At 46.3% G+C, this 23,420-nt stretch overlaps 1 protein-coding gene across 1 annotated transcript in view; it reads right to left on the reverse strand.

The window, feature by feature from the left end:
- The window catches only part of GGCX (gamma-glutamyl carboxylase), a 62,769-nt gene extending 55,591 nt beyond the window's left edge, over window positions 1-7,178 (reverse strand). Inside the window, exons 1-2 of the mRNA XM_073588567.1 lie at window positions 7,043-7,178; window positions 3,674-3,898 (exon numbers count right to left, since the gene is read on the reverse strand). Of these exons, the coding sequence (XP_073444668.1) occupies window positions 3,674-3,898; window positions 7,043-7,064 (247 nt within the window). The 5' untranslated portion in view covers window positions 7,065-7,178. The remainder of the gene's footprint in view (window positions 1-3,673; window positions 3,899-7,042) is intronic.
- Between the last annotated feature and the right edge of the window lie 16,242 nt (window positions 7,179-23,420).

Here is a 23,420-nt window from a genome sequence, read left to right on the forward strand (position 1 = left end):
GCTTTAGAGGAACGGCAGGAGGATTTCTGTAGGATGTGCTGTGCATGGAGGAGACAGGAAGCAGCAGAGGAACGGCAGGAGGAGGATTTCTGTAGGATGTGCTGTGGATGGAGGAGACGGGAAGCAGCAGAGGAACGGCAGGAGGAGGATTTCTGTAGGATGTGCTGTGCATGGTAGAGACGGGAAGCTTTAGAGGAACGGCAGGAGGATTTCTGTAGGATGTGCTGTGCATGGTGGAGACGGGAAGCAGCAGAAGAACGGCAGGAGGAGGATTTCTGTAGGATGTGCTGTACATGGTGGAGACGGGAAGCTTTAGAGGAACGGCAGGAGGATTTCTGTAGGATGTGCTGTGCATGGTGGAGACGGGAAGCAGCAGAGGAACGGCAGGAGGATTTCTGTAGGATGTGCTGTGGACGGTAGAGACGGGAAGCAGTAGGGGAACGGCAGGAGGAGGATTTCTGTAGGATGTGCTGTACATGGTGGAGACGGGAAGCAGTAGAGGAACGGCAGGAGGAGGATTTCTGTAGGATGTTCCACGCACAGTACAGAAGGGAAGCAGTAGAGGAATGGCAGGAGGAGGATTTCTGTAGGATGTGCTGTGGACGGTAGAGATGGGAAGCAGTAGAGGAACGGCAGGAGGAGGATTTCTGTAGGATGTGCTGTGCATGCCGGAGACGGGAAGCTTTAGAGGAACGGCAGGAGGAGGATTTCTGTAGGATGTGCTGCGGACGGTAGAGACGGGAAGCTTTAGAGGAATGGCAGGAGGATTTCTGTAGGATGTGCTGCGGACGGTAGAGACGGGAAGCAATAGAGGAACGGCAGGAGGAGGATTTCTGTAGGATGTGCTGTACATGGTGGAGACGGGAAGCAGTAGAGGAATGGCAGGAGGAGGATTTCTGTAGGATGTGCTGTGGACGGTAGAGACGGGAAGCAGTAGAGGAATGGCAGGAGGAGGATTTCTGTAGGATGTGCTGTGCATGGTGGAGACGGGAAGCTTTAGAGGAAGGGCAGGAGGAGGATTTCTGTAGGATGTGCTGTACATGGTGGAGACGGGAAGCTTTAGAGGAACGGCAGGAGGATTTCTGTAGGATGTGCTGTGCATGGAGGAGACGGGAAGCAGCAGAGGAACGGCAGGAGGAGGATTTCTGTAGGATGTGCTGTGCATGGTAGAGACGGGAAGCAGCAGAGGAACGGCAGGAGGAGGATTTCTGTAGGATGTGCTGTACATGGTGGAGATGGGAAGCAGTAGAGGAACGGCAGGAGGAGGATTTCTGTAGGATGTGCTGTACATGGTGGAGACGGGAAGCTTTAGAGGAACGGCAGGAGGATTTCTGTAGGATGTGCTGTGCATGGTGGAGACGGGAAGCAGCAGAGGAACGGCAGGAGGATTTCTGTAGGATGTGCTGTGGACGGTAGAGACGGGAAGCAGTAGAGGAATGGCAGGAGGAGGATTTCTGTAGGATGTGCTGTACATGGTGGAGACGGGAAGCAGTAGAGGAACGGCAGGAGGAGGATTTCTGTAGGATGTTCCGCGCACAGTACAGAAGGGAAGCAGTAGAGGAATGGCAGGAAGAGGATTTCTGTAGGATGTGCTGTGGACGGTAGAGACGGGAAGCAGTAGAGGAACGGCAGGAGGAGGATTTCTGTAGGATGTGCTGTGCATGGTGGAGACGGGAAGCAATAGAGGAACGGCAGGAGGAGGATTTCTGTAGGATGTGCTGCGGACGGTAGAGATGGGAAGCAGTAGAGGAACGGCAGGAGGAGGATTTCTGTAGGATGTGCTGCGGACGGTAGAGAAGGGAAGCAGTAGAGGAACGGCAGGAGGAGGATTTCTGTAGGATGTGCTGTACATGGTGGAGACGGGAAGCTTTAGAGGAACGGCAGGAGGAGGATTTCTGTAGGATGTGTTGCGGACGGTAGAGACGGGAAGCAGTAGAGGAACGGCAGGAGGAGGATTTCTGTAGGATGTGCTGCGGACGGTAGAGACGGGAAGCAGTAGAGGAATGGCAGGAGGAGGATTTCTGTAGGATGTGCTGCGGACGGTAGAGACGGGATGCAGTAGAGGAACGGCAGGAGGAGGATTTCTGTAGGATGTGCTGTGGACGGTAGAGACGGGAAGCAGTAGAGGAATGGCAGGAGGAGGATTTCTGTAGGATGTGCTGTGGACGGTAGAGACGGGAAGCAGTAGAGGAACGGCAGGAGGAGGATTTCTGTAGGATGTGCTGTACATGGTGGAGACGGGAAGCAGTAGAGGAACGGCAGGAGGAGGATTTCTGTAGGATGTTCCGCGCACAGTACAGAAGGGAAGCAGTAGAGGAACGGCAGGAGGAGAATTTCTGTAGGATGTGCTGTGGACGGTAGAGACGGGAAGCAGTAGAGGAACGGCAGGAGGATGATTTCTGTAGGATGTGCTGTAGATGGTAGAGACGGTAAGCAGTAGAGGAACGGCAGGAGGATGATTTCTGTAGGATGTGCTGTAGATGGTAGAGACGGGAAGCAGTAGAGGAACGGCAGGAGGAGGATTTCTGTAGGATGTGCTGTGCATGGTGGAGACGGGAAGCAATAGAGGAACGGCAGGAGGAGGATTTCTGTAGGATGTGCTGCGGACGGTAGAGATGGGAAGCAGTAGAGGAACGGCAGGAGGAGGATTTCTGTAGGATGTGCTGTACATGGTGGAGACGGGAAGTTTTAGAGGAACGGCAGGAGGAGGATTTCTGTAGGATGTGCTGCGGACGGTAGAGAAGGGAAGCAGTAGAGGAACGGCAGGAGGAGAATTTCTGTAGGATGTGCTGTGGACGGTAGAGACGGGAAGCAGTAGAGGAACGGCAGGAGGAGGATTTCTGTAGGATGTGCTGTAGATGGTAGAGACGGTAAGCAGTAGAGGAACGGCAGGAGGATGATTTCTGTAGGATGTGCTGTAGATGGTAGAGACGGGAAGCAGTAGAGGAACGGCAGGAGGAGGATTTCTGTAGGATGTGCTGTGCATGGTGGAGACGGGAAGCAATAGAGGAACGGCAGGAGGAGGATTTCTGTAGGATGTGCTGCGGACGGTAGAGATGGGAAGCAGTAGAGGAACGGCAGGAGGAGGATTTCTGTAGGATGTGCTGTACATGGTGGAGACGGGAAGTTTTAGAGGAACGGCAGGAGGAGGATTTCTGTAGGATGTGCTGCGGACGGTAGAGAAGGGAAGCAGTAGAGGAACGGCAGGAGGAGGATTTCTGTAGGATGTGCTGTACATGGTGGAGACGGGAAGCTTTAGAGGAACGGCAGGAGGAGGATTTCTGTAGGATGTGTTGCGGACGGTAGAGACGGGAAGCAGTAGAGGAACGGCAGGAGGAGGATTTCTGTAGGATGTGCTGCGGACGGTAGAGACGGGAAGCAGTAGAGGAACGGCAGGAGGAGGATTTCTGTAGGATGTGCTGTGCATGGTGGAGACGGGAAGCTTTAGAGGAACGGCAGGAGGAGGATTTCTGTAGGATGTGCTGTAGACGGTAGAGACGGGAAGCAGTAGAGGAATGGCAGGAGGAGGATTTCTAAAGGATGTTCTGTGGACGGTAGAGACGGGAAGCAGTAGAGGAGCGGCAGGGGGAGGATTTCTGTAGGATGTGCTGTGGAAAATTGGCACAGGAATGAGAAAACCACGGAGCTGGTGCAGGACTACAACCAAACTCACCAAAGAGGAAGCGGAAGACCCCCAGGCCGGCAGGGTCAGTGGGGCGGTTCATGAGACTCACAAACCGCTGCCAGCTAGATAGATCTGACCCATCAAAACCAAAGACCCGTCGTATGAATCCACCCTTCTCCTGATGTGCTGGTGGCCGGGGCTGGGCCGCTGCAGAGGTGGAAGCATTATGACTTTTACGTTGTCTCAGTTGGGAAGCCTCGGATCGCAAGCTGGCTGGAAGACAAGAAAAGAAATTCACAATTCAATATTGACGAGAAGGTCACAAAACACATCACATAAAGGACACGGTCTTCTCCATCAGTTACATCAGTCTTAGGGAAAGCTGGGTGATACGCAGCGACGTGAGGGCTCAGCATTAAAGGGAACCTGTCACCGCTTTTCTGGCCTACCAGCTAAAAATATCAGTTGAGGGTGTGTGCACACGCTGCGGATCCGCAGCAGTTTTTGTTGCGGTGTAGAGTAGCATTCTAACCTATGGAAAAAGAAAAACCGCTGTGCAGACGCATTCCTCAACGTGAATAACGCAGATCGCTTAGAGATTTCACGCGAACTTAGAAGGATTCAGACAGTCCGTTTTTAATTTAAAAAACAAAGTTGGCTTGCAGCTCCAATAACGAGCCCTTTTTTTTAATTTAATAAAGCTCCTAATAATTCTGGATTCTAGAATTTTCCGGACTATCAAATGCCAGATGAAAGAATTTCACTGAACATATAAATAAAATCCTAACTTTTAAGCCAGATGTAGCAGTTTCCCTGTGGAGGTCGATACACTTCAGCATCGTCCGCATACAGAAGCCTCTTTATTAACTGCAGAACCTGACACAAGGACTAAATAATGCCCCCAGTGTCCCTGTACCCTCCTCACTGCTACATGGGGCGGAGGACGCAGAATTTCATGAATTAGAAGGAAATCGCTGTTAAAAAGTTTCTTTTCGTGTGGTTCTTATTTTTGGAGTAAATTTAAAAATAAAAAGTAAAAAAATAAAACGGATGAGAATTTTTATTTACAAGGTGTCGATTTTCAGCTTTTTTTTTTTATTTATACATACATAAGTCAATTGTAAAAATAAGCAAAATGACCAAGAAATAAAAAAAAAAAATTAAATAAAAAAAGCACTTTCAGAACTGCACAATTTTGAAGGGTCACTAGCAGAGACAAGAAGTAAAATCCCGGTGATGATGTGGCACTGAACCTAACCACGATAACTCCCATAATTGCCATCACTCCGTGTTCCCAGACTCCTCAATCTGCCTTGTTATACAGGGATAAACCCCAAGTTCTGTATAAGGCCTCATTCAGACGTCAGTCTTTTTCACGTATGAGAAAAAAGGTACAGATTGATCTGAACAGAGTGTGATCTGAGTGTCATTCAATTTTATCGTATGTACAGAAATGGCAAAAGAATAAAAATTTTTCCACTTTCTCTTTTCTATCCATGAAAATTGGACTGCACTCTGATGTCATTCGAGTGCAGTCTGATTTTTTCACAGACCCATTGACTTGCATTGCTGATTTTGATCCAACCCTTGGGTCAAAATCGGACATTTCTCTGCGATTTTCCATGTTCTTCTAACTCCGCAAAAAAACATGGAAGTGTGAACAGTAAACCTAGACTATCACAGGATAGCACTTCTACACAAAAATCAGACGTGTGAATGAGACCTTAGGCAATGTGCACACGTAGATTTAGGTCCTGCGGATTTTTCCGCGCGGATTTGAAAACATCCGCAGGTAAATTCTCAGGTTGCAGTTTAGCCCTGCGGTTTCACACCTCTACAATGGAGAAGGTGTGAAAGCGCAGCGGAAATTGCACAAAGAATTGACATGCTGCGGATTGTAACCCGCGGAAAACGCAGCATGTGCACGGCGTTTTTCAGTTTACCATTTCAAACAATGGTACTGTACAACGCAGCTAAATCTGCTGCGGACCCGCAGCTGCAGAAACGTTGCGGATCCGCAGCAGAATCCGCACCGTGTGCACATACCCCTACTGTTCGGGGCGGAAGGCAAGCTGCAGGAGCCGTACTGACGCCATCCATATTGGTTGTCATTCTACCTGTCCCAGAATCAGAAATAAACGCTTACACAATTATGTTCACACAAGTGTACAAAAAAAAAATGTCCCATTTTCATCCATATGACATCAGCTTTTATACATCAGCAGTAAATAAAATTTACACAAGAGCAAGAACAGAACTGCAATGTATTTGCACAAATCAGATGCTATACGGATGAGAAATATTTTTTTCTAGTGTAATCATAAACTTCAAGGGAATCTGTCACGCTTTTTTTGGCCTTTCACCTGCCGGCATAGACATCGGGGGCTTATCTACAGTATTCTGTAATGCTGTAGATAAGCCCCCGATGTAACCTGAAAGAGAAGAAAAACACGTTATATTATACTCACCGAGATGGGCGGTCCGGTCCGATGGGCGTTGCGGTCCCGTCCGGCGCCTCCCTTCTTCATGCGATGACGTCCTCATCTCCCGTCCTGTAATGTCTCCGGCGCAGGCGCATTGGTCTGTTGAGGGCAGAGCAGAGTCCTGCAGTGCGTAGGCGTCGGGAGAGGTCTGGCACCTGCGCACTGCAGAATTCTGCTCTGCCCTCAACAGAGCAGTGCGCCTGCGCCAGAGCCATTACAAGACGGGAGAAGAGGACGTCATCGCATGAAGGGAGGCGCCGGACGGGACGGCGACACCCATCGGACCGGACCGCCCACCTCGGTGAGTATAATATAACGTGTTTTTCTTCTCTTTCAGGTTACATCGGGGGCTTATCTACAGCATTACAGAATACTGTAGATAAGCCCCCGATGTCTATGCCGGCAGCTAATAGGGGAAAAAAGGGTGACATCCCCTTTTAGAGGGGTTGCCCAGGTTTTTCTCTAAAGTCTGTAGCCCCTCTATGTGACTGCAGACTTGGGGATCCTCACAGCGCACACAGATAGGATTCTCTGGTGACGACAGCGAGATCGAGCGGTCATGTGACCGCAACTACGCGATTTGCTCATGCTCGGCCACATTCTGACTAGACGTTTGCAGCCTTGCAGAGCGAGGTCGCGCACGTCTAGTCGGAAGGTGTCCAGGAGTGCGCACGTCACATAGTTGGGATCACGTGATCGCCAGCTTCCGTCACTTTAATAAAACTTTATTGACAAAGTGTGCGGATTATACGCGGATCTCACGTCATTCATATGTATGGGAACATTTTTTGCGCATGAAAAAAAGCAGCGTGAAAATTAAACGAGTGCACCCCAGAGAAAGCAATGCTCCCCCCTGACCACCTCTAGCAACCACATCCTGCATCCCAGTGCCAGGGCCGCCCCAGCCTCGCCCTGTGCAGACGGACCCCCTTACCTGCTCCTCTTCCTCGCTCCATTCCTGCCAGGTTGTAACTTCTTTTTCCCCTCCAAAAAAAAAAAAAAAAGTGCCACTAAGGCACAACCGTGTCGCACTTGGCACGCATGCGCCCCTTGGCCGAATCTTTGCGGCAGCGTTCCAAGCCTCGCTAGAGATTAGAGTTTACAAGTTCTCTGATTGGTTGGTGATCTGACAAGGGCGTGGCCAACACGAAGCACTGGCTGCGGCTGGTACCTAGCAAGTATGTGATTGTGCAACACGTGTTTACCTGACAACTAGTGTCAGTGCAGGGAGGAGGGAGCAGTGCGGACTCGGAGGGGGATGTGAGCCAGACACAGGGAGATATGCTGTCTGCATCCTCTATGGTGGAGCTGCCAGCTGTCCGCAAGGTGACATTGTGACCCCCTCATTAAGAGTGGTTGCCAGATACTGCCCCCCTATAGCCAGTGCCAGCCAGAGATGGCCCCTCAGAGAGTGTCAGAGACTGCCCCTATAGCCAGTGCCAGCCAGAGATGGCACCTCAGAGAGTGTCAGACAGAGACTGCCCCCTATAGACAGTGCCAGCAGAGATGGCACCTCAGAGAGTGTCAGACAGAGACTGCCCCCTATAGACAGTGCCAGACAGAGATGGCCCCTCAGAGAGTGTCAGACAGAGACTGCCCCCTATAGACAGTGACAGCCAGAGATGGCCCCTCAGAGAGTGTCAGAGACTGCCCCTATAGCCAGTGCCAGCCAGAGATGGCACCTCAGAGAGTCAGACAGAGACTGCCCCCTATAGACAGTGCCAGCCAGAGATGGCACCTCAGAGAGTGTCAGACAGAGACTGCCCCCTATAGCCAGTGCCAGCCAGAGATGGCCCCTCAGAGAGTGTCAGACAGAGACTGCCCCTATAGACAGTGACAGCCAGAGATGGCCCCTCAGAGAGTGTCAGAGACTGCCCATATAGACAGTGACAGCCAGAGATGGCCCCTCAGAGAGTGTCAGACAGAGACTGCCCCCTATAGCCAGTGCCAGCCAGAGATGGCACCTCAGAGAGTGTCAGACAGAGACTGCACCCTATAGACAGTGACAGCCAGAGATTGCCCCTCAGAGAGTGTCAGACAGAGACTGCCCCCTACAGACTGTACCAGCAGAGATGGCACCTCAGTGTCAGACAGAGACTGCCCCTATAGACAGTGACAGCCAGAGATGGCCCCTCAGAGAGTGTCAGAGACTGCCCATATAGACAGTGACAGCCAGAGATGGCCCCTCAGAGAGTGTCAGACAGAGACTGCCCCCTATAGCCAGTGCCAGCCAGAGATGGCCCCTCAGAGAGTGTCAGACAGAGACTGCACCCTATAGACAGTGACAGCCAGAGATTGCCCCTCAGAGAGTGTCAGACAGAGACTGCCCCCTACAGACTGTACCAGCAGAGATGGCACCTCAGTGTCAGACAGAGACTGCACCCTATAGACGGTGACGGCCGCTCAGAGACTGTCAGACAGAGACTGCACCCTATAGACAGTACCAGCAGGAGATTGCCCATATAGACAGTACCAGCAGGAGATTGTCCCCTATAGACAGTACAAACCAGAGATTTTCCCCCCATAGATAGTACCAGCCAGAGACTGCACCCTAAAGATAGTACCAGCTAGAGATTGCCCCCTAAAGACAGTAACAGCCAGAGATTGCCCCTATAGACAGTACCAGCCGGAGCTTGCCCCCTATAGACAGTACCAGACAAAGTGCTCACATAGAGAGTACCAGCAGGAGATTGTCCCCTATAGACAGTACCAGGTAGAGAGTGCCCCCTAAAGCCAGTATCAGATAGAGAGTGCAACCCATAGACAGTACCAGCTGGAGATTGCCCCCTATAGACAGTAACAGCCAGAGATTTCCCCTCATAGACAGTACCAGCTGGAGATTGCCCCCTATAGACAGTACGAGGTAGAGAGTGCGCCCTATAGAGTCTATAGTATAGACAGTACCAGGTAGAGAGTGCCCCCATAGGCAGTATCAGACAGTGCAACCCATAGACAGGAGATTGCCCACCATAGATAGTAAGGTCCAGCCATCAATATAATAGGGTGTTAAAATAATGCTGCATGAACTGGTCACTGTGTGTATGTAGGGAGGGTGGACTGACGGACGGACCTGTCTGCAGTAGGAAGGCAAAGGGTGTACTGCATTGTAGGTGAGAGATGGGAAAACAGCTGGAGACAAATAGGAAGAGTGTAATATTGAAGTTTGACCATTAGAGGGCAATGGAGAGTTGTGAGGATAGGACTGAACAACAGCCATTGGCTAAAGAAACTGTCAAGTCATGGGGGGCGGGGTTACCAGAACGTGAGGGTTATAAAAGGCAGAGAGAAGGTTCTGGAAGAGTCAGTCAGTGAGAGGAGCGCAGGAGTCACAAAGGTCTGCTGAAGAGAGAGGACAGAAAAGGTCCGGAGGGGGACTGACAGCTGAAATAGGTCACGGGGGTGGCCCTGACAGGAGGGGACGCAGACAGAGACAGCCTGGGGTACCATAACACGAACGGACTTGGACTGGTGAAACGCTGTGGTGGTAGGCCTAGGGCAGCCACAGTGACAGAGCCGCGAGGGACGTTAATTAGCTAAAGGAAGAAAGTGAAGGTACCCGGGCCGGTGTACGGAGTCGAGCAGCTGCTGTGAGGAGCTGCGGGTCATGGAAAGTACGATCAATAAAGACCTGTTGGACACGATCCTGTCTCTGTCTCGAGTCTGTCTGCGGCCAGTAACGGACCACCCCCCCGGTCGGTTGCCCCTACCTACATGTAGAGTACAGCTACAGAGGCAGTAACAGTGTGAGAGTGCCCCCCCATAGACAGCAGCAAATCGCCAGTGCCCCCAGAGACAGTTGAGAGCCTGAGAATGCCCCTCATAGACAGTACCAGACAGAGATTGCCCCCATAGTCAGTATCAGCCTAGGAGTGCCCCAATAGAATCTGTATGTTCCCATACAGAATATCTAGCAGCCTGATATGGTCTGAACTTCAGACCATATCAAGCTGCTAGATATTCTGTATGGGAACATACAGATTCTATTAGGGCACTCCTAGGCTGGTACTGACTATGGGGGCAATCTCTGCTGGTACTGTCATTGGGGACAATCTGTTACAGTCTACGGGACGGTTCACGTGTCCATTTTTGCCTCGAGGCATTTTTTTTCCGTCGTTTACTGAGCGTTTTTAGAATGTTTTTTTTTTTCAAGCCTGCTTTTTTTTTTTTATATACATGGATTTCCCATGGTTTTTGTGACGTCTTTTTTACTGTCGTTTTCCGCAAGCATTTTTTTTTTTATGGTAAAGTGCAGTGTGTGAACAATAAGTCATTTTTACATACGAATGAGTATATTTATTCTTTTGAATATTTTTTTTAAGAGTTTTCAGGAGTTTTTGGCTGCAAAATTTGCTTGAAAAACACATCCTGTGCACATACTGTAGCTACCAAGCGAAAACTCTCCCAATCCTGCTCCAAGTCTCAGTTTCTGCTCCGAAAACTAAGCAAAACGCCTCCAGGTGCATATAACCTGATTGAGATTTTAAGAAATCTCACCAACACTTTCCAGAGAAAATCTGCTCCGTAAAGTGAACTGTGCTGCAGATTTGTAACTCGCTGCGTCAGTTTATACAGCAGATCTCGTGTTCTTGCTCTTCCACCTTCTCTGAAATGAAAATCGCAGCACTATCTACCTGTGTGGATTTTTCTGCAGAAGATCCACAGCAGATGTGGAAAGAGACTTTAAGGGTACTTTTTTGAGGAGTCTATAGGAGTGGGACCACTGCAAAAGAGACTTGAAAAATCACTCAAAAAATGTCTAAAAGACTCTTCCTATTAAGTTCTATTGTACCACTTTGCTTTTCGTGTGTTCCACCTTTTGAGGGTTTTTCTTCCGCTTCAGGCTTTGGTGGAAGAGAAGAGAGTGCGGGTTACGTCTCTGAAGTGTCTCCTGATGGAAGACGCTCTAAACTAGGCACTGTCCAATCAAAAGGCTGCAAAAGATGCTTTAGAAAAAAAACTCTTTAAAAATGCTTAAAAAAAAACCTTCAGGCTGTGTGCCCACGATGCGATTTTTAAGCGTTTTTACCGCGATTTTCGACGCGAAAACGTTTAAAAATCGTGTACAGAACGCCCCCCATGCATTCCTATGGCATTCCGCACATGCTGTGCTAATGCTGCGCTTTTTTCCGCGGCGGAAGCGCATCGCGGAAAAAATCGCAGCATGATCATTTTGTGCGGAATCGCAAAGAATTGCCGCGATTCCGCACCCATAGGAATGCATGAGAATCGCTTACTTCCCGCATGTGGCTATTCCCACCATGCGGGAAGTTAAGCGTCTCATGTGCGGTTGGTACCCACGGTGTGGAGGAGAGGAGACTGTCCTCCAGGCCTTGGGTAACATACCCCTGTAAAAAAAAGAAAAAATCGGGGTATATTTACCTTTCGACGTCCCGCACAGCATTCCCGGCCTAAGCATTCCCAGTAATGCCTTGCGGCAAGGTCCTGTGATGACGTGGTCTCGCGAGATCGCTATAGTAACGCGAGACCAATGTCATCACAGGTCTCGCAAGGCATCGCTGGGAACGCTGAGGCCCGGGATGGCAGCACAGGACTTCGGAAGGTAAATATACCCCAATTTTTTTTTTTTTTTTTATCATTTTTAACATTTTATCTTTTACTATTGAGGCCGCATAGGCGGCCTCAATAGTAAAAAGCTGCTCACACTTGTCAAACACTATGTTTGACGAGTGTGACCAACCTGTCAATCACTTTCCAAGCGATGCTTCAAATCGCTTGGAAAGTGCTTGAGAAAATCGCGGCAAAATCACGAACAGAATCGTGCGGAAAAAAATGCGCGATTTCTGGGAAGGAGTCCGGTTTTCAGTGTGCGCTTTAACACGCAACGTGGGCACATAGCCTCAAACTCGCTTCAGGAAACAAGAAACGTCTCTACAAATTCCCAAAAAAAGGTGTGTTTGTTAAAGCAGTTTCCACTAGAAAATTTGTAGTTTTTGACCACCTCACATAGCCATATAGTACCAGAGAGTGCTCCTTAAAGGGGCTGTGCAGGCATGAAGCTCAAATCTGCATTCAGTCTATGCAACTGCCGACTTTTTAAACCTACTGGCGCCAGGTGATCATGTGACCACAAGTATGCAATTTGCATACTTCCATCCACATTCCGACTAGACTTGTATTGAGAGAGGCCGTGCACGTCTAGTCCGCACGTGACCACATGTATGGAAATGTCATACTTGCGGTCACGCACCCAGCATCAGAGAATCTTGCTAGTGCGCACGGGTGAGAAGGAGACAACTGTTGGTGCAATAGTAAGAAAATGGAAGTACAAAATGACTGTCAATCAACATCGATCTTGGGGTACCATGCAAAATCTCACCTCGTGGTTTGTCCTTGATCATGAGGAAGGTGAAAAATCAGCATAAAACTACATGGGGGGAACTTGTTAATGATCTCAAGGCAGCTGGGACCACAGTCACTAAGAAAACCACTGGTAACACATTACGCCATAAAGGTTTAAAATCCTGCAGTGCTCACAAGGTCCCCCTGCTCAAGAAGGCACATGTTCAGGCCTGTCTGAAGTTTTCCAATGAACACTTGAATGATTCTGCGAATGACTGGGAGAAGGTGCTGTGGTCAGATGAGACAAAAATTCAGCTCTTTGGCATTAACTCAACTCGCCGTGTTTGGAGGAAAAGAAATGCTGCCTATGACCCAAAGAACACTGTCCCCACTGTCAAGCATGGAGGTGGAAACATTATGTTTTGAGGGTGTTTCTCTGCTAAGGGTACGGGACTATTTCACCGCATCAATGGGAGAGTGGATGGAGCCATGTACTGTAAAATGCTGATTGAATGTCCTGACATTCAAAATGGGTCGTGGCTGGGTCTTCTAGCAAGACAATGACCCAAAACATACAGCCATGACAAAAAAGGAGTGACTCAAAAGAAGCACATTAAGGTCTTGGAGTGGTCAAGTCAGTCTCCAGACCTTAATCCCATAGAAAACTTATGGAGGGAGTTGAAGCTCTGAGTTGCCAAGCAACAGCCTCAAACTCTTAATGATTGAGAGATGATCTGCAAAGAGGAGTGGACCAAAATTCCTCCTGACATGTGCGCAAACCTGCTGTGCTTGCCAACAAGAGTTTTGCAACCAAGTATTAAGTCTTGTTTGCCAGAGGGATCAAATACTTATTTCTCACTACAACATGCAAATAAATTTATATAATTTATACAATGTGATTTTCTGGATTTTATTTTTGATATTCCATCTCTCAATGTTAAAATTAATCTACCCTTAAAATTATAGACTGTTCATGTCTTTGTCAGTGGGAAAACTTACAAAATCAGCAAGGAATCCAATAATTATTTCCTTCACTGTATGTACATAGCATAGCATACGCTGCAACTGCTGTATACATCACATAGGATACACTGCAACAACTGTATACATCATATAGGATACACTGCTACAGCAGTATATACATCACACATGATACACTGCAACTGCTGTATACACATCACATAGGATACACTTCATCTTCTGTATACATCACATAGGATATACTGCGACTACTGTATACATCACACAGGAGACACTGCAACTACTGTATATACATTACATAGGAGACACTATGACTGCTGTAAACATAACATAGCGGATACACTGAGACTGCTGTATACTTCACATAGTGGATTTCCTCTGGGTTCTCCGGTTTCCTCCCACACTCCAAAGACATAATGGTAAATAATGTAGCTTGTGAACCTCAATGGGGACATTGATGCTGATATCTTTAAAGTGCTGCAGAATACGATGGTGTCGTATAATCAAAGCATAATAAATACGTAATAATAATACAGAGACTGCTGAATACAATACATAAAATGTGTATTTTTATTTATTATGCTTTGCTTATATAGCGCTATCGTATTCCACAGCACTATACAGACATTATCATTGCTGTCCCCACTGTGGCTCACAATCTAAATTCCCTATCAGTTTATCTTTAGAATGTGGGAGAAAACTGGAGAACCCAGAGGAATCCCACACAAACACGGGGAGAACATACAAACTGTTTGCAGATGTTGTCCTTGATGACATTTGAAATCAGAAACCCAGCGCTGCAAGCCTGCCGTGGTAACCACTGAGCCATCGTGCTGCTTATGTGTCACGCTGGTTGAAGGATATGTAAGTGCACAACAACGGGAATAGGGAGGAGGTAGCCCAAACACTAGGGAAGAGGGGAGTGGAGACCCCTAGGCAGATCTATAATCACCCTGTCTGCCCTAAACTTCCCTATATAGGTTCTTCACCTATCGCAGAGCAGGAATCTAATCCCTGCCTGACTATAGTGATAGGCTCTAAGTAAGGAGGGGACGGGGTGGGCACTAGACAGAGAGGGTAGACAAATGGGAGGAAGCACATAGTTTGATAAGACCACCGAGATGTCACGCCAGCAATCCTCCAAGGGTCCTCAGGGAAGACACTAACTGCTAGAACTTTCCAACAAGACTGAGGCAAGTATAAGCTAAAACCAGCACCATGCTGCAGCAATTAAATGTATTTAAACCTACAGCACAGATGTGTATTTAGCAGCAGAAGGTGGAGGTAACTGTTGGTTCCTAGAGGGAGAAGGATATAGCTCCATGACAGAGATGCAAAAATCAAGAAGGTGCTTGAGTTAATCACAAAGACCTTCAACAGCCGGATCCAAGATGACTGTCTGTCACACCTGACACACCCATGACACTATGTGTATAAAACATATGCATAGGTCAACACTATACACATTCGGCTCTGGCAAAAATTAAGAGACCACTGCACAGTTTTATAAATATCAGCTTCTCTACATGTCTGACAGCCATTCCATTCCAGTATCAGTTGAATTCCAACCAGAGTACACCTGATTCTACTTAATGAGCTTCATCATTAGGTGATCACCTGAACCAAATCTTATTTAATGAAGGAAAGTATAAAAAAAACCCTGCTGTGGTGTTCACAATCCTTTTGCAATAGGACAAGCTGGATGGCAAAACAAGTGCTAGTAATATCCCAAAAGTAATAGGAATTTAAAAATAACTTTTAACCATGCCAAAGGAGTTGAAAAGTCTTGAGTGAGGAAAAGAAGGGCTCAATTCTGGCTTTACTAGCAGAGGGCTACAGTGAGCGTCATGTTGCCTCCATCCTTAACATTTCTAAGACGGCAGTCCATTATAACTAGGTCAAGCAGCAGACATTGGGGACAACAAAGCTACAGATCGGCAGAGGGCGAAAATGACCACTGACCGGGATGACCGTCATCTTATTCAAAGGTCACTCAGCAACCACAGGATGACATCAAGTGACTTACAAAAGGAATGGTAAATAGCAGCTGGGGTGAAGTGCACAGCAAGAACAGTTCATAACAGGCTCCTAGAGGCAGGGCTCAAGTCATGTAAAGCTAGAAAAAAGCCATTCATCAATGAGAAGCAAAGGAGAGCCTGGCTAAAGTTTTTCCAAAGACCATAAGGATTGGACCATAGAGGACTGGAGTAAGGTAATCTTCTCTGATGAGTCTAATTTTCAGCTTTGCCCAATACCTGGTCATATAATGGTTAGACGGAGACCTGGAGAGGCGTACAAGGCACAATATCTTGCACCCACTGTGAAAATTGGTGGAGGATCGGTGATGATCTGGGGATGCTTCATCAAGGCTGGAATTGGGCAGGTTAATCTATGCGAAGGACGTATGAATCAAGCCGTATACAGGGTTATCCTGGAAAAACAGTTCATTCCTTCTGCTCAGGCATTGTTCCTCAACTCTGAGGACTGGTTTTTCCAGCAGGGCAATGCGCCATGCCACACAGCTACAGTTGTGGCCAAAAGTATTGACACCCCTGCAACTTTGACAGATAATACTCAGTTTCTTCCTGAAAATGATTGCAAACACAAATTCTTTGGTATTATTATCTTCATTTAATTTGTCTTAAATGAAAAAACACAAAAAGAATTGTCCTAAAGCCAAATTGGATATAATTCCACACCAAACATAAAAAGAGGGTGGACAAAAGTATTGGCACTGTTCGAAAAATCATGTGATGCTTCTCTAGTTTGTGTAATTAACAGCACCTGTAACTTACCTGTGGCACCTAACAGGTGTTGGCAATAACTAAATCACACTTGCAGCCTGTTGACATGGATTAAAGTTGACTCAACCTCTGTCCTGTGTCCTTGTGTGTACCACATTGAGCATGGAGAAAAGAAAAGAAGACCAAAGAACTGTCTGAGGACTTGAGAAACCAAATTGTGAGGAAGCATAAGCAATCTCAAGGCTACAAATCCATCTCCAAAGACCTGAATGTTCCTGTGTCTACCGTGCGCAGTGTCATCAAGAAGTTTAAAGCCCATGGCACTGTGGCTAACCTCCCTAGATGTGGACGGAAAAGAAAAATTGACAAGAGATTTCAACACAAGATTGTGCGGATGTTGGATAAAGAACCTCGACTAACATCCAAACAAGTTCAAGCTGCCCTGCAGTCCGAGGGTACAACAGTGTCAACCCGTACTATCCGTCGGCGTCTGAATGAAAAGGGACTGTATGATAGGAGACCCAGGAAGACCCCACTTCTTACCCCGAGACATAAAAAAGCCAGGCTGGAGTTTGCCAAAACTTACCTGAAAAAGCCTAAAACATTTTGGAAGAATGTTCTCTGGTCAGATGAGACAAAAGTAGAGCTTTTTGGGCAAAGGCATCAACATAGAGTTTACAGGAGAAAAAAAGAGGCATTCAAAGAAAAAAACACGGTCCCTACAGTCAAACATGGCGGAGGTTCCCTGATGTTTTGGGGTTGCTTTGCTGCCTCTGGCACTGGACTGCTTGACCATGTGCATGGCATTATGAAGTCAGAAGACTGCCAACAAATCTTGCAGCATAATATAGGGCCCATTGTGAGAAAGCTGGGTCTCCCTCAGAGGTCATGGGTCTTCCAGCAGGACAATGAGCCAAAACACACTTCAAAAAGCACTAGAAAATGGTTTGAGAGAAAGCACTGGAGACTTCTAAGGTGGCCAGCAATGAGTCCAGACCTGAATCCCACAGAACACCTGTGGAGAGATCTAAAAATGGCAGTTTGGAGAAGGCACCCTTCTAATATCAGGGACCTGGAGCAGTTTGCCAAAGAAGAATGGTCTAAAATTCCAGCAGAGCATTGTAAGAAACTCATTGATGGTTACCGGAAGCGGTTGGTCGCAGTTATTTTGGCTAAAGGTTGTGCAACCAAGTATTAGGCTGAGGGTGCCAATACTTTTGTCTGGCCCATTTTTGGAGTTTTGTGTGAAATGATCAATGTTTTGCTTTTTGCTTCATTCTCTTTTGTGTTTTTTCATTTAAGACAAATTAAATGAAGATAATAATACCAAAGAATTTGTGTTTGCAATCATTTTCAGGAAGAAACTGAGTATTATCTGACAGAATTGGAGGGGTGTCAATACTTTTGGCCACAACTGTAGGTCAATCAATGTGTGGCTGAAGGATCACCACAATAAATCCCAGTCATGGGCAGCCCAATCTCAAGACCTAAACCCCATTGAAAACCTCTTCTTAGGCCTCTTTCACACATCAGTTTTTCACCGTCAGGCGCGATCCGGCTTTTTTTTGTAAAACCGGATCCGGCGAAATGCAATGCCAAATCCAGTTTTTCCCCATTGACTTGCATTAGCGCCGGATCGTGCCGGATGGCATTGCGTTTCATCCGTTTTTTTGCCGGATCCGGCTACTTGTCTCATTCCGGCATCTGGAAAAAACGGCTACTGTAACGTTTTTTGTCTCCGGCGAAAAAGCCGGAAGCGCCGGATCCGACGCTTCCGGCTTTTTGCCACAATGAAAGTCTATGGACGCCGGAATGCGCCGGATCCTGAAAAAGACGGATCCAGCCACCGGATCCGTTTTTTTAAGTCTACGCATGCTCAGATCCAATTGGCCAGCCCCCAGGAAACATATAACCTGCTAGACGGATCCGGCAGAAAAACGGATCCGTTTCTACAGTTCTCCAAAATTTATGCCAGATCCGTTTTTTCTAAAAATAGCCGGATCCTGCCTGATGGCAAAAAACTAATGTGTGAAAGTAGCCTTAGCATTATTTGAGGGCTACAAGCACTGCATTTTTTTGTTATTTTGACCATTTCTCATTTTCTGAAAATAAATACAAAATTTAGTGCTTGGAAATTCGGAGACATGTTGTCAGTAGTTTATAGAATAAAAGAGCAATTTACATTTTACTCAAAACATACCTATAAAGAGAAAAATCAGACAAACTGAAAATTTTGCAGTGGTCTCTTAATTTTTGCCAGAGCTGTAAAATATATAAATAAGAACAACATCTGCAAGGAGTTTGTATGTTCTCCACGGCAGCCTTGGGCCAAGGCTGCGCTTCACATGAGGACTAAGGATGACAACCCTTCAGCAGTCACACAGCCGCCATGGTAACCCACATGATCGCATGGAGGGGTAAGATGGCAGGCTGTTTATATGCGCTGTCAGTAATTGGCAGTGGCATCGAGATGCTAAAATAGCAGCAACTGGAGCTCGCTCTGGTCACTACTGTTACAGGCAGATACTGGCTGTGTAACACAGCTGGCATCTGCCCAGTATAAATGTGACAATTGTTCCTGCACTACGTTTAGTTCTGACCTTCCTGTCTGTAGCAGCCGTGACAGGTGGGAAGTCGGTGATCCCCTGTGACACAGGACCTTTGCCATCAGGCAAGATACCAGCAGTGCTGACTAAAATCCAAGTTCTGGTGATCCTTCCATCATCCATTACACAGAGTTCGCTTATGCCGGTGCATGGAGGATGAGAGAGGGTGCTGGCAAGGAACTGTAAGAATACATATTTCTGTGAGGTTAGTCCGTGGAAGTGAAAAATAAAATCTGGGAAAATTCATACATAGATATTTGGTCACTCATATAAGGCGACTAGGCCACATAGGTAGTCACAGGGTGGCGGATACTGTATTCCATCACAAGAGAGCCTCGATAATTTGCCTCATTTGCATGAGCTGTCAGTGATTGGGGCACAAGGTTGGATTTCAGGTATATTTTTTCATTTCAAGCTGAGAGACTGGCTGAACATTGGTAAGCAGTTCGCAATCAGTACAATTTTAAAGGGCTAGAAGAAGAGCGCAGATGGCGCATTACCATAGATTTGCTGGCAGATTTGATTGATTCGTTACTTTCTGCCTGCCCCTCACCTTATGAGATGGCCCTGTGTTTAGGGCTACATTTGACTTTGCATTTATTCAGAATCAGAAAGTTTATGTCTCCATCAAAGGATCATCCATGGAGTTTCACATATGGTAACATTATTTATGATCAAGACTTTATCAGGTTAGGAATCCGGTGATCAAAAACCGATCCATCGGGCAGGGGGTACTTTGTCAAATTAAATTCAAAATATCCCCACAATAGGGTTTCAGCTGGGCAATCTTTCCTGTATGTGTTTGGATCACAGTTGACTTGGAACCAGTTTGCAGAGATGTTTAAGAATTGTTTAGCCAAGGTAGGAGCCCTCAACTACGGAACCCACTCTTTCCGTATCATTGGGGCAACAGAGGCAGCGCACAGACATTTTGGAATCACATCTGATGTGTGTTGGCAGATGGCGGTCAAATTGCTGTGCTGCATTTGTGGCATATACTTTTCAACAGGGTTTCATCTTGCAAAAGGTGCTCAGCCACGTTCACACAATCGGTATTTGGTCAATGTGTTTCATATGTATTTGTAAGCCAAAACCAGGAGTGAAACAATCAGAGGAACAGTATAATAGAAACACGTCACCACTTCTGTATTTATCACCCATTCCTAAATTTGGCTTACAAATACTGATGTAAAATACTGACCAAATACTGAACGTGTGAACCTTTTACCTTGGATTGCTCTTTTATCCCGATCCACGAATCCACATTTGTGTTCTCGGTTTTAACTTTCCATGTTACCCGGGCTGGTTTCTGGCCCAATATTATCCCATTAATGGACCGGGCTAATATCTAACGAGGAACTGATGGCAATTCCTACTGGGCTAGCCAGGTGCTGTTTCACTGGTTGTAGTGAAAGGGCCCTCTAAGCCAATCAGGATTTTGAGAGAGTGTGGTGCCACGTCAGTGACTGCGTGGACCACATCCTCTCACTCCCTGGGCCTGTGTGGACAGGGGTTGTCTGTGTAAAACTGTGGCAAGCTAACCCCTAGGGCTTGTGGAACATCACATTGGTCCAAATGAGGAGATCGTACTGTGTGCTCCCTCTAATATAATAGTGACGTCAGAAGGCGTGGTGAAGTTCGGGTTCGGTATGTGTGTTCTTCCAAGATGCTGCACGGCATGACCTCCCTTGGCAGGGATGCAGTAGAGGATTTCTTCTGGTGATTCTTCCATGAAGGCCATATTTATGCAGGTGACTTTGAACAATAGAACAATGTACCACAGCTCCAGAGTCAACAAAATCTTTCTGACGGTCTTCTGCATTCAAGCGGGGGTTCTGATTTGCCTCTCTAGCAATCCTACGAGCAGCTCTCACTGAAATTTAGCTTGGTCTTCCAGACATTATCTTGACCTCCACTGTTCCTGTTAATTACCATTTCTTAATTACATTTCAGTCCGAAGAAAGGGCAACTTGAAAGCACTTTACTATCTTCTTACAGCCTTCTCCTGCTTTGTGGGCCTCAACCATTTTCAGAGTGCTAAGTAGCTGCTTAGAAGAACCCATGGCTGCTGTTTTTTTGGCACAAGGTTAGAGGAGGCTAGGCTTTTATAAAGTTGGAAAATTTGCATTACCTGGCATTTCCTAAAGGTGATAGTGAACAAACCATAACCCTAACAGGCTAATTAAGGTCTGGAACCTTGGTCAAAGTTATTTGAGCACACAAATTCCCGTGGGAGCCCAAACTTTTGCATCTGCCCATTTTACCTTTTGTAATTTTTTAAATGTAAGAGATGAAAATGTATATATATTTCTATATTTTTTGCCTAAAATGCAAAGGAAAAGTTTCATCTTTAACTTTTAGAGATCATTTAATCTTGAACTTGCTTAACTTTTCACAATAACAGTAATTTTGATCTGGGGTTCCCAAACTTTTACATGCCACTGTATGTGTTTGTTGATGATACTGTATGGGGAGGACTGTGGGGTCCTTGGAAGAGAGTTCTAAAAGTCTTAATTAGGAACAATATTTTTGTGTAGGTATATTTAAAAAAATGGGCGAAGTTATGGTGCAGTCTTAGAGTAAAATAAAAATTTCAGTGTTTGTCTCTTTCTGGTCATTCAGAGTTGGGAGGTATGCGAACTTGCACTGTGTGCATCCAGCCTAAGACTTCATTAACACATCCAATGAACATGTCCGTGTATCGTCCGTTTTTATCTCAGTCAGCACATGTACACACAGAGCTTTTTTAATCCATACACACATAAGTTTTCAAAAACGGATCCGTGTGTCCGATCTCTAGGACTCAGGAGAGGTCATATTTTCATCAGTCTTGTGGTTCAGAGTTGTCCATTAAAGTCAATGTGGATGAAAAATGAAAGACAGAATTTTTATTTCAGAGTTTCGTTCATATTTCATCTGTTTTTGAGACAATGGATAAAAAAAATTTTGGACTACTCCCTTCAGTGTTTGAAAATGGATGAGAAAAAGCAGATATAGAGCGAAGGCAAAACAGATGACACGTGAAAACAAAAAAAAAAACAGCTTTTTCTACACTGATGTAAAAACGGAAACTGGTGTGTGAATGTAGACTAAGAAAGATACTTTGGAAATAAAATGCAGATCCTTTTTCCAATCCTGGAAATTCTTTAAAGGGTTAATTCACATGACATGAGGAATTTTCCATCATTTTTGTGGCAAATAAATTCAGCAGTGGAATACAGTAGCGGCCAAGAAAATGAGAGTTTCCCACACGCTGCAAAATGTTTAGAAATTGACCTGCGGTGTGGACTCTTACTCCGCAGATCATCAGTCTGTGCCACAGATAGAGCACGGGTTTGTTTCCGTTTTTTTCCTATTGACTTCATTGGTCATGGAAAAAAAAAAAACTATCTAATTGTAGCGTCATAGATTTTGCTGCAGATTATCTGAAGATTTGCAGAAAAATACCTAGATGTGGATAATAAAAAATGTGGTTCACAATTGTTGGTACCCCCTCGTTTAATGACAGAAAAACCCACAATGGTGACAGAAATAACTTGAATCTGACAAAAGTAATAATAAATCAAAAATCTATGAAATTGAACAAATGAAAGTCAGACATTGCTTTTCAACCATGAAAAAAATAAATAAGACTCATGAAATAGGCCTGGACAGAAATGATGGGACCCTTAACTTAATATTTTGTTGCACAACCTTTTGAGGCAATCACTGCAATCAAACGATTCCTGTAACTGTCAATGAGACTTCTGCACCTCTCGACAGGTATTTTGGCCCACTCCTCACGAGCAAACTGCCCCAGTTGTCTCATGTTTGAAGGTTGCCTTTTCCAGACGGCATGTTTCAGCTCTTTCCAAAGATGCTCAATAGGATTTAGGTCAGGGCTCATAGAAGCCACTTCCGAATATTCCAATGTTTTCCTCTTAGCCATTCTTGGGTGTTTTTAGCTTTCTGTTTTGGGTCATTATTCTGTTGCAAGACCCATGACCTGCGACTGAGACCAAGCTTTCTGACATTTCTCTCTAGAACCCTTGATAGTCTTGAGATTTCATTGCACCCTTCACAGATTCTAGACACCCTGCCAGGGTGTTGGTAGCCGTCGTTTGTGTCATTAAATGAGGGGTACCAACAATTTTGACCATGTGTGTAGCCAGAGGCGTATCTAGGCTCTCTGGCACCCGGGGCAAGAATTCGGTTCGGCGCCCCCCCCCCCCCCCAAGTGCATATGCGACTTGCACACTTAGCCATGTACCCACGAGCTGCTCCTCCTAATGCTCTCAATGTTCAGTAAAAACCTGAGAGAAGCAGGAAGAGAAGCTCGTTGCCAAGTATGAAAATCGCATATGAGTGAAGTGTCCATGTGATGACTACTGGAACCTGCAGAGCTGAATCCTGACATTGCAGCTTCTGAATTCTCACAACGAATGCACTGCACACATTTAGGATTCTCCCTTGCCGATGTACAGTCATGTCAGCACAAGTATGTGATTTGTATACTTCTGGCCACATTCCGACTAGACGTGCCCGGCCTCGCTCTGTTCACTTTCATTGAGTGAGGCCACACATGTCTAGTCAGCATGTGACCGCATGGATGTAAATTACCGGCATGAGAGAATCCTGACAGCGTTCAGTGAGCACTGTGAGAATTCAGAAGTCTGCAGTCACATAGAATGACTGCAGACTC

Source organism: Dendrobates tinctorius, unplaced genomic scaffold (assembly GCF_039654945.1).
Source record: "Dendrobates tinctorius isolate UK_male_01 unplaced genomic scaffold, ASM3965494v1 ptg000104l, whole genome shotgun sequence".
Classification (NCBI taxonomy): Eukaryota; Metazoa; Chordata; class Amphibia; order Anura; family Dendrobatidae; genus Dendrobates; species Dendrobates tinctorius.